Source organism: Pelophylax lessonae, assembly GCF_965119305.1.
Source record: "Pelophylax lessonae genome assembly, chromosome: 12".
NCBI lineage: Eukaryota > Metazoa > Chordata > Amphibia > Anura > Ranidae > Pelophylax > Pelophylax lessonae.
In genome coordinates, this window is record NC_138779.1 from 117788340 (window position 1) to 117800480 (window position 12141).

At 41.1% G+C, this 12141-nt stretch overlaps 1 protein-coding gene across 1 annotated transcript in view; it reads right to left on the bottom strand.

Moving 5' to 3' along the window:
- Positions 1–487: 487 nt before the first annotated feature.
- LOC309568449 (galectin-3-binding protein B-like) overlaps positions 488–12141 on the bottom strand; it is a gene marked incomplete at both ends in the record, with an annotated part of 41451 nt that continues 29797 nt past the window's right edge. The window contains one exon of the mRNA XM_082274119.1: positions 488–562. Within this exon, the coding sequence (XP_082130245.1) occupies positions 488–562 (75 nt within the window). The remainder of the gene's footprint in view (positions 563–12141) is intronic.

Sequence of the window (12141 nt, forward strand, 5' to 3'; positions counted from 1 at the left end):
ATCAAAAAATCGCACAGGTGATCAAATACCACCAAAAGAAAGCTCTGTTTGTGGGAAAAAAAGGACGTGAAATTCGTTTAGGTACAGTGTCGCTCGACCGCGCAATTGTCCGTTAAAGTCACGCAGTAAAAAATCGCAAAAACCCCCTGGTCAGGAAGGGGGTAACATCTTCCGGGGCTTAAGTGGTTAATACATTTATCCGTACACTCATACATTATATCTGTTATAAAAACATCCACACTGTAGCCTCTCCACACGCACTATGAACTGACGGCCTTGAGAAATGGCACTCCATATGGAACAGCATGATTTATACATTGTTGTTTTAAGTCAATTTATTTGCAGGTAATAAAAACATGATACATACATATCTTTATTTAACACATACAAATTAAAATGAAATATCTACTAATCAACTAATATCTGGTAGACAGCTGTTAGTTAGATTCACTTTCACGGTTTGTCTAGGTCACAGATGAATGGCTGCTTACAGTTTCACCTTCCTTCTGATTTTAAGGTCAAGTAAATTCTGCCCTGCCAGACTGGAGAGAGTTGAAAGCAACTGGGAAATGACAAAATAAAAAGATGAAACAGTTAAAGCAGTTTTTTTTTTTTTTTAAGATTTTTTTTTTCTAGGATGAAAAATACCCATTTTGAAAAACAATTTATTTTCATTGTGGGTTCTGAAAATATAAGAACAAACTCTACTTAAGGGTAAGAGTTTTGGGTGGAAGGGATTAAATTAATACTTTATGAGGTGTGTTAATTGAAAATTTGCATAGCAATTATTTCTTCATTTATTTAAATGGAAAATACTACATTTGGCCACTAGGTAGAGCTAAGTTCTATAGGAATTTCCTATGGAATTTAGCGCCATCAAGCTGCCAAATGCAGTATTTTCAGTTTAAAACCAGTGATAAGCATTTGCCCAGTGCAGGAATAGCATTTTTTTTTTCTTTTGCCCCATTCATACAAAATGAATGTACATGCACTTGCCCTGGCCTAATTAAAATGCGATTTTTTTTTTTTTTTTGGTTAATGAATACACCCCTATGTGTATGTTAATGACTTTAGTGTTTCAATGTGTTTATTAAAGTTTTTCATTTCACAACATAACATACAATTGAGCAGTATGAAAAAAGCAAACAAGCACATGAACCAGAACATACTTAAAACTGACTTCCTTCAGTAGCACCGAGGGGGCATATATACGAGTGGGCAGGCTAAAACCACAATAAAATCAGTCAACAACACGAAGTGGTCCCTCCATGAACCCCAAACCTCTTGCTTTAGGACTCTGCCTGGTGTGCGGCCCGTATGGATATGTGGGACCCCAAGGTAGCCTCAGGAAAATCTGTTTGGGAAAGACCACCCTAGAGGGAGAAAAAGAGAAGAAAGGAAAGGAAACACAGTGAAAAGAAGAGAGCAGCAAAGATGAAGAATAGTAGAGAGAAGGAGAGTACATCAGGCTGCGAGAAGTGGGGCACTTGGTGCTGACTATTCAGCAAGTCTCATACGACCTATACAGGGTTCTCCATTCAGTCTACAACTGTCCAGCTCGGGGGTCCCCCTCCAAATACCGAAGCCACGGGCTCCAGACCTTTTTGAAAAGTTGCACCTTATCAGCGAGTATGGCCGAGAGGCGCTCATTAATCATTATCCAAAACAATTTTGCCTTTAACAATTCAAAGGGTATAGCGGCAGACTTCCACGACCTTGCAATCACTATCCTGGCCACCACAAATATAAATCTAATTAGTAATTTGGCACACTTTGGGGCGCCCTCCACCACATGCCCCAACAACACATGCCTCTGGGATTTCCATAAATTCACCTGGGTCATGGAGTAAATAAAGTTGTACACCCATATCTTCTCACCGTAGGGCACTGCCACCACACATGGAATGCAGTACCCGGTTGACCACAACCCCTAAAGCAAAGTGGAGAAGCCACCGAGACATACGCGGCCAACCTAGTGGGGACCATATACCAGCTCAAGAGAGGTAGTTAGCTTCAATTATGGAGGTATTGATCAGGGCCCTAGAAGCATTGCAAGCCAACTTATGCCAGTCCTCCAGATCCAGAGATTCATGTAGGTCTCCCTCCCATTTGCCCATATAGGTCAATTTTCTAGACTCAGAGGTAATAAGGATAATGTATATTTCTGAGATATGACCCTTTAGTTTATCAAACTTTTCACAGAAATATTCCATACGGTGTATGTTACTATCTTTTAAATAATTGTTAATACTTGATAAATAATTGTTTGTTAAACCTTCAATATCAAATGAAAATTACAAACTCTATCAGGGTCCTTTGCAATAAAGTGTAACTATAACCAAAATAAAAAATGACATATATAATATAGTGTTACTAGCATTAACACAGCAGGGGGCATGTCCAAGATGGTGGAGTGACCAGACATCTATCTCAGAGCTCTGCTGAAGGGAAATTTGTTTCACTTATACTGGCCGGGTTCCTCTGTACTCTAGTGGTGGATGCCTCCTAAGCACTCCGGACGTGGTAGAGTGTAAAAAGCTTAATTTCCCCCAGGCATACCTCATACATCGAGTCCAGAGCAGCCTGACGCCATGTGTTAACATGAGGTCCCAGACAGACCAGTCAGAGGAGCCTGCTGCCCCGTCACTGGGAATTCCGGAGGTTATGGTAGCCATCGCCTCCTACCAGGCAGCCCTTACTACCAAAATTGAAGCGGTTCAGCTGGACATCAGGCTCATCCGACAAGACCTGGACAAGGTTGGTTCCCACCTGTCTACAGCTGAAACACGGATGGGACATATTGAGGAAACTCTGTGGCAGAACATTTGGGCGCAATTCCTTCTGTACAATCTAAGGTCAAGGTGCTGGAGTTTCGTGCTGAGGACACAGAGAACAGATTCAGGCGGAATAATATCTGTAGAATTGGCCTGGCGGAGGGAGCGAAGGGTAAAAACCCTGAAGCTTTTGAGGAAGAACTATTCAGGTCCTTGCTACCTGCCGCTAAGCTATCCTCATATTAAACAGCGAGAGGGCCCACTGTATACCACCACAGCTGGGCCCGCAAGGGCCCCCCCCGCCCCTAGCGTTCATCCTACGCCTCCTTAACTTCAGAGACCGGGATAAATTACTACGTGCGACTAGGACGGCAGGGGAGTTGGTGTACCAGAATAACCTACTGATGCTATTCCCGGATAACTCTATAGAGCATTAACACAGCAGTCTTTGCTGTTCTGAGTCCCCCCTGTAGCATAGTTTATCTGGTGATCCTGCCAGTAAATCTATTATTTTTAACTTTCTCTAGCAGACCAAGCTGTCTTGCAAATGTGACAGTTTGAGGGTTGGAACAAACCATTTAACACTGACAGGGGTACCAACAAAGACCAGCTTTTATTCATATTAATCAATAAAAAATATTGCTGCTTAAAGCAATACCAAACTCCGCACAATACTCACCTTCAAATTTTAGCAATGAAACGTTGCATCCCCTAGTGGCTACTGTTATCTTCTACTTCCAGGTGCCTGGTTTTCAGCCTCTTAATTGGCCAGCTGGGGATGATATCTTTCCATGCATGTGCATGAGAGTCACTCATTTCAGTATGTGCAGATCACGTCTCTTCTGCAATTCTGCATTGCAGAGCTTCCTGCTCGCAGTTTTTAAAGTGTTCGATTTATTTTCCTTTTAATAATTGTTAGCTGGAGTTTGGCTTTATATGGTTAGTAAATATAAAATTCATCTAAATCTACTACTCCATTGAATACTTTCCTCTCCACTGATTGACAATGCTGCTGTCCAAGGGTGGCTCCTTTGCTCCTCCAAATACAGTGGAGAAGCAAATTTAGCCAACCTAAAACAGGAGGTAGGTTACTGGCTGATAAAAATATATTGGCTACTTTGTTCCTCCATAGATACAGTGGAGAAGTGAATGTAGCCACCCTAAAACAGGAGGTATGTTACTGGCTGATCACCAGATGACAATAAAGAAACAACATTTTGAAAACAGCAAACTAATGCAGCCACCACATCTAATGATTGGTAAGCTACAATATATTATATTTTTGTTTTTGGGTTTAACCACTTTTTGCGATACGGCACTGTGTTACTTTAACTGACAATTGCGTGGTTGTGCGACGCTGTACCCAAATAAAATTGATGTCCCTTTTTCCCACAGTTAGAGCTTTCTTTTGGTGATATTTGATCATCTCTGCAATTTTGATTTTTTGCTCTATAAACAAAAAAAGAGCAACAATTTTGTAAAAAAAAAAAAAACAATATTTTTTACTTTCTGCTATGAAACATATCAAATAAAAAAATTAAAAAAAATCGAATTTATTCATCAATTTAGGCGAATATGTATTCTACTACATATTTTTGGCAATTAAGCGTTTATTGATTGGTTTGCGCAAAAGTTATCGCGTCTACACGCTATGGGATATTTTTTGGGCGTTTTTATGGCTTTTTAATTAATTAATTAATTTTTTTTGTAGTAATGGCGGCAGTCAGCGATTTTTAGCAGGACTGCGACATTGCGGTGGACAAATTGGGACCAGTGACATTATTACAGTGATCAGTGCTAAAGATATGCACCACTACTGTACTAATAAAACTGGCAGGGAAGGGGTTAACATCAGGGGTTAAGGGTCAAAAAGGGTTAAATGTGTCCCTAGGTGGTGGTTGCTAACTGTGTGGGGGGGTTGCTCTGACTGGGGGAAGACAGAGATCTGTGTTTCTGCTTAGCAGGAACACAAGATCTCTATTTTCTCCCCTGTCAGAACGGCGATCTGCCTTGTTTACATCGGCAGATCGCCATTCTGCCTGTCTCGGGAATGATCGTGGGTGGCCGGCAGACATCAGATCCGCTGGTCCCACTGATTGGCTCCCCCTCTGTCCAATCAGTATGCAATTTTGCCTCAGGCGGCGTGCGCATGCCCTCTAGTGGCTGTTGCACAAAGTGACGTACAGGTACATGATTTCGCGCAACAGTGTTAACCTGCCGCAGTACATGTATGTTAGGCAGTCGGCAAGTGGTTATTAACGCTGAAATCTAGGCCAAAAAATGCTGTCTAAATTCAGGAACCACGTGTATTCTTACTTGATTCTTGGTGTCCTACTTCCAGATTTGTGCACTAATCCAGCATGAATAAACTTCTGCACTTTACCTCAGTGTAGTAGTCTTCTGTAATAAAGACCGGTCACTTCTCTCTATCTCATTGTGCAGGGTCCTTTATCTGCCCCCTGTACTTTTCTGCATGCAGCCTGTAAATAAATCGGGGGCACCTCTGGGAACATAAAATATAAAGGGAGGAACATAAAATATATACGTGGCGCTGCCTGGGGGACAAATTAAAGTAATTAATTAATTCATTAAAACAGTAGGTGAAAATATGTGAAAATGCAGAATCCTAATAAACCTCTAATGAAAGTGCATGAGGTCTGACAAATGTCTAGAATATAAAAGAAAACTGTGAACAATTATAGCACAAATAAATAAAATGTTAATGTGTAAAAAGTGCATATATAAACCCAAAGAAATGTGTCAATAAAAAGTGATTAAGTGCCAAATAAGTGACAATATATGGGAAAAATTATTCCACATGAAAAATGTGCAAAGAAAAAATGATTTCAATCAATAAATAAGTCAATTGGGAAAGAATATGGGTGCGCTGATTGTGTGAAAGGCTGCAACCAGATTGGGTGAAGTGTAAATGTTTAAAAGTGATGGTGCGCTTTTCAAAATTAAGAAATATATTAAACAATATATTATATATGACACAAATGTGAATATGATAACAGTGTATACCACGGTGATATTCAAATCAGGTGAATTATCAAACAAAAGTCCAAAACAATTCAACCTAAATGTTGATGAAACAAATGATCCGTGTGAACTAAAGTCCAATTATTATAAAGTGATCAAAAAATAAAAAGGTAAAAAAAAATGAAGGGTCCAAATAATAAATCTTGTGGGTGATTGTGATGTTCCCTCCACCTGGTGAAATGCCTCCTTACCCGGCGGAAAGAAGGTAAGTGCCTGATTGTAGCAATTCCTATGAAAGTGAAGCCGATATCCTATTTCCACCTACCACACGTGCACGATCACACAGGTGATATGATTAATGCAAGCCTCTTACCAGATTAAAGAGACAAAACAGCCTCTAAAATGATAGATGGCACTGGGGGCATTAGGATCCCTTAGTGTTAGAGATGGATGGATGGCTCACGCTTATTTCCCTCTGCACAACCCACGATAGCCTCTTCAATCCTTAGGTGATTATATATACTTCCCACGATGTTCCAATACACATGTAAAGCATAAATGGGACTGATAGTGCATTACCTTTTAAAACGGTTTTATTTGTAGACAATTTTGCAATTACAGTTGGTTGAGCATAAACGAGCAGAAATTCTTTGAATTAGCAGGCTGAGGATCTCTATTCACCTCGGGTCCGGCTGCAGCACGGACCTCGAGTGTCGCAATGACGGCACGCCTCCCTCCTGACGCGTTTCCTCCAATAGGGCTTCAACTGAGATGGGAGTCCCATATAATATATAATATATTGTTTAATATATTTCTTAATTTTGAAAAGCGCACCATCACTTTTAAACAATAAATAAGTCAATAACTCAAATAAAAATCCATCAGAAGAAGAAATATATAAATAAAAAACTAAATGATGAAGTGCCAGTGATTTTCCAATCTTGAATCTTGGATAAACCGTGACTGTAGATTGTAATGTTCTGGTACCTCTGGTACCCTTATTTCCACATTTCTCTCTTAATATTGCGTCCCATCTTGCTATCTAAATGGAACGCAAACACCTTTAAGTGCAATGACGTCATCGCCGGGCGCCGCTATGAGCGGCTATTTCAATCGCCGGCTTTCTCTCACTCATTGCTCGTTCAAACCGCATGTTGCCTTGTCTTGTCCAATGCTGCCGGAGCTTCAAGCTATTCCCTTTGCCTGAACAAGACCGGAACCTCGCTACCTATCCAGTATCTCGCTATCGGATTACTCCATTACTCTTGGACCTTGCTACTACTAACCCATCTAGTGATAAGTACCAACGCAGGGGACTCCTTCCTCAACCTAACTTTCACTATCTACTACTGCATACTAAAGGGACTATTACTATCTAAGCTATTTCTATCATCTGCATAGATTGCTAGCTCTTGGGACTACCATCACCTATCATTGCACTAGGTTACTCTCTCTTGCATACTTCATCTGCTGTCCCCTACCACCTGTTACTATACATGATTGCTAAAACCTATCTGCATACTATCATCACCTACCACTCTCCTGAATACTACTACTAAGTGCTCACCATTCTATTGCCTGTCTCTCACCTCGATTCTATCATATACATTCTATCACTCCAGGAACATCATATTGAGTGTATGTATATTTGCATAACAGGCTGTACACAGTGATGAAGTCCTGAGAGTTGGATATGTTGTTCAACACATTCTCTACATGACTACTGAGTGTAATAATTCTGTAGCTGCAAATCCATTCACTAACAAAAAACGCATGAGCGTTACAGATTGAACGAGCCTTACAAAATATGGATTCAGCAGAATTACCCACTCAAGTAATGCAATTAAAACAACAAGTAGATGCATTGATACTTGCTCTTACAGAGGTAAAAAACGAAAATCAGGCTTTAAGACAGCAGGTTGGCCGTCTTGCGCAGCTCTCTGCTGCTCAGCCCCGTGAGCCTAAGATATACCCTCCTCTAGTGTTTACTGGGGATCGGAGTAAATTTCGTGAATTTAAAAACGCATGTCGATTGCTATTCTTGTTGAAACCTCATACCTACCCCACTGACCAAATCAAAGTCTGTACCACTATTTCCTATCTGACGGGTGATCCCCGGGCCTGGGCAGACTCTCTCTTTGAGAAAGATGACCCACTTCTTAACTCCTATCCTTTATTCCTAGCGCAACTCGCTAGTTTATATGAAGACCCCAATAGGCAGAGTACTGCTGATACCCAATTGAGGGCTTTAAAACAAGGAAGGAGACCTGTTGAGGACTTCGTGGCAGATTTCAAAAGATGGTCCCTTGATTCAGGGTGGAATGATACATCCTTGCGAACGCAGTTCATACTCGGCCTATCAGAAGCCGTTAAAGACGAGCTCGCCCGAGCGGATTTACCTGACACCTTGGATGGCCTGATACAGACGACTGCGAGAAAGAAAGGCTGAGAAGATGGGATTGCCATTGTCCAGTCCTTCTCGGATGTCGCCTGTTGACCCTACTCCTATGGAGGTAGAAATGATACGCCCACCTTTGACCTTTTCCAAATGTGCCAGGAGGAAAACCGAACATCTCTGCATGTACTGCGCATCCCCGGATCATTTGATAAACGGCTGTCCCCTTGTCCGCACAAAAGAGGGTGAGTGTTCAAATGTCTTGCTAGGGGGACTAACAACTACATTTTCTAATCCTTATCTTTTTATTCATTTGACATTACAGTGGGACCAGACTAGGATCACCACCAAGGCTATGGTCGACACAGGATCTTGTGGGAACTACATTGATACTTGTTTTGTTACCTTAAACAAAATACCTATTATTTCAAAACTTAAACCTGTCTCTGTTAGTTTCATTAACGGTATTCCGTTATCCTCTGGTCCCATCACTAATCAGACACAGGCACTCCTTGTCACTGCTGACGGGTCTCATGTGGAGACCACCACTTTTGATGTACTGACCTCACCACATTTTCCCATTATTTTGGGACTTCCCTGGTTACACATACATCAACCAATCATCGATTGGAAAACAAGAACTCTAACCTTCTCTTCTCACTACTGCGAGACCACGTGTAATCTCTCATCACATGGAAGGATCCTGTCTGTGGTGTCGGATGAGATTATACCAATATGTTATCAGGATTTGTCGGAAGTCTTCCTTGAGAAAAACGCTCAAGTGTTGCCTCCCCATAGGGACTATGATTGTTGTATCGATCTACTCCCTAATAGCAAATTGCCTTTCGGTCACGTTTATCCTCTTTCACAGGATGAACTCTCTCATCTCAAGGAATACTTGGATGAAAATTTGGCGAAAGGATTCATCAGACCTTCTACTTCCTCCACTGCTGCAGGACTCTTCTTTGTCCGCAATAAAGATTCAAGTCTCAGGCCTATTATTGATTTCAGACAATTAAATACCATTACAATAAAGGATCGTTATCCTTTACCTCTTATTCCTGAACTTATAGAACAGGTGCGCGGAGCTTCCTAATTTTCGAAATTGGACCTAAAAGGGGCATACAACTTAATTTGAATCCGTGACGGGGATGAATGTAAGACAGCATTCAGAACCAGATACGGACTGTTTGAGTACATCGTGATGCCATTTGGGTTGTGTAATGCTCCCTCAGCCTTCCAACGATTTATAAATGACATATTCAGAGACTTGCTTGATGTTTGTGTTGTAGTATATCTGGACGATATACTTATTTATTCTCATTCCTTATCTGAACACATAAAACATGTAAGACTCGTGTTGTCAAGACTACTTGCACATAATTTATATGTTAAATTAAAAAAATGTTTATTTCATAAAGAGGAAGTACTATTCCTAGGATACATTATATCCAAAAATGGAATCAAAATGGACATGAGCAAAATATCCTGTATTCTGGATTGGCCTGTGCCAACAACTCGCAAAGCATTACAAAGATTCCTCGGATTCTCTAACTACTATAGAAAGTTCATCAAGAACTTCTCTGCTATTGTGAGACCTCTCACACAACTCACAAGTACAAAAAAACAATTCAAATGGTCAGAAGAAGCAAATGGAGCTCTCTGCTTGTTGAAATCAAGCTTTACTTCTTAGTTACGGGGGGCCGGATTTAAAGAAACTGCAGCTTCAAACATCTATGACGTGTTTCAGTTTCGCCGCGTTCAAATCAATTAACTGGCGCTGCGGCGAATTGGCGAGTAAAACAGCAATAATGAATTCCGCCGTCAGCGGGATTCACTTACGATCGCGGCTTCGCAAACTTATGTCTTCCTGCTTATAGCAGTTTCACATAGCGATGTGGGCTAGTGGATTAGTGCACACATCACATGTCTGTAATTCATCTCCCTCTGCTGTAGGTTCGAGGCTTACCATCTCCACCTACTTTTTTTATTTTCTTTTTTTGTTTATATTGCTAAAATGGAACGGATTACATCATATATATTGCTAAATAATGTTACACTCAGAAGCGCTTGCAAGCTTACACCATTTTAAGTGTTTTTTTGATCTTGTCTGTGTGTCGAATCGATCTTATGAAGGAAAGTACCAAAGGCAAGTGACCAAACCCCTACCCTACTTCAGGGCAAGATGAAACCTCACAATTTTACCATGGTCTTCTTCCCACATTCCATACAATGTTTAGTTCTTTAGCTATATGTGCTTTTTAGCCTTAACACACTCCATTTTTTCCACCATACAGCTTTATTCTGCACAATAGCTAAGTGCTTTGCAACTTCACTGCAGTTCACAACGTCATGGGTTCAAATCACATCACTACACTTGGGATCTCTTTTCACTCTCATTTTTTTAAACAGTTTTTTTAAACTATCTTGAATTTGGGGGGGGAGGGGGGTGTCCTACCCAAATTTCAAGCACATCAATGGAAACAACACAATTTTGATTTTATGAGTGTGGTCCTAGTTTTATCGAGATGCAATTCTTTACATATTTACCATGGTTCTTACAATTTCTTGACCAATAAACATAGGTGTCTGATATTGGACTCTCTCCATATTTCAACAACACAGGCCCTCATAGTCCAACACTACATTTGCCTCACACCTCAACACAACACTGTCACATCCCTACTCTACATTACAACCCCTCACATCACCAGTACAAGCAGCATGCAAAGTGCAAAACTCCGGCCTTGGCAGCTTAATGGGCCATACACTAACAATTTGTCTAGACTTTTTCCTGTAGACTTAACCAAACCATATAATAGAAGCTCAAACCTCAACACTTTCAATTTGGATGCAATCAGGCAGGCCCTTGCACTACATAGAAAATGTCAATCGGAAGGATAAAGTCTTCTCTAAATCTTACAGTGTGGATGGCCCTTTTGTCTGTAGGCACCCACACAAAACAAAAAAACACATGTTCAATTCTAATGTATTTATTTATTTGAGAATGACAGCAGAAGGAGGGATGCAGCAAAAGAATATTGTCACTCTCCAGTCCGTGTGCCTTTACAGCGCCAGACCACGATCTTTGCTCCATGGCTACGGGATTCTGATGTCTTCCACAACTTCCGGCAGAGTTCAGAATCCATTCTGCACCTCTACCAGCTCATAGGGGACAGGCATGGCAAGGTTGCTGGGCAGCTTCCAAGCCACTTTCGAAGTTCCAGGGTGTTCATGTTGGTCATTGGCCATGTGCCTTACCAAATATCCACTGACCACAAAAGAAAATGAGTGGAGTCCATCAAGGTGGGTTTCTACCACCTACACCCGCAAGCAGTACCACTCCTGGAAAAATAAAACAAAGGATAAGACATTTCATTATGAAAATCACATCTTAATGCCTGTTTGCTTCATTCTGAACTTCATTTAATTTCGACATCACGAGTGAAATAACACATTTTATGCCAACTTACACAAACCAGAAATCATTAATGTAAACATTTGAATACACACCTGTGACGCCAGACAGCCCATCACCACAGGCTTCCCATGGTACGTGCCATGATTCCAAGATGTTGATGTTCTGGAAAATTACAACACCATAAGATACCAAGCAGCCGTTCATGTTATCAATAACTACACAGGTGGCATAGACACAAATAAACACCTGCCAGCTCTTCTCAGCCCTTTACACTATTCACAATACCAACATGTTTATGGTTAGAGGTGCATGTTTTTGCTCAAGTAACACAATTTTACCAATGTTGACTACACTTTATCTACAATGGCAAGTGTCATTGGCAGATGATAATCACCCTCTGTCTCCCTGTGAGTGGCACCTCTGCTAACTAGCTAATTAATACACATGCCCTATCTTGACCGGTTACAGTACTTACATGTAAAGTGGCTAGCAACCAGGGTATTCCGGGTGGCCATACCGGCAGCGGTGCTCCGCCGCCTGGGGGCCGCCGGCTGACGGACCTCTGGCTC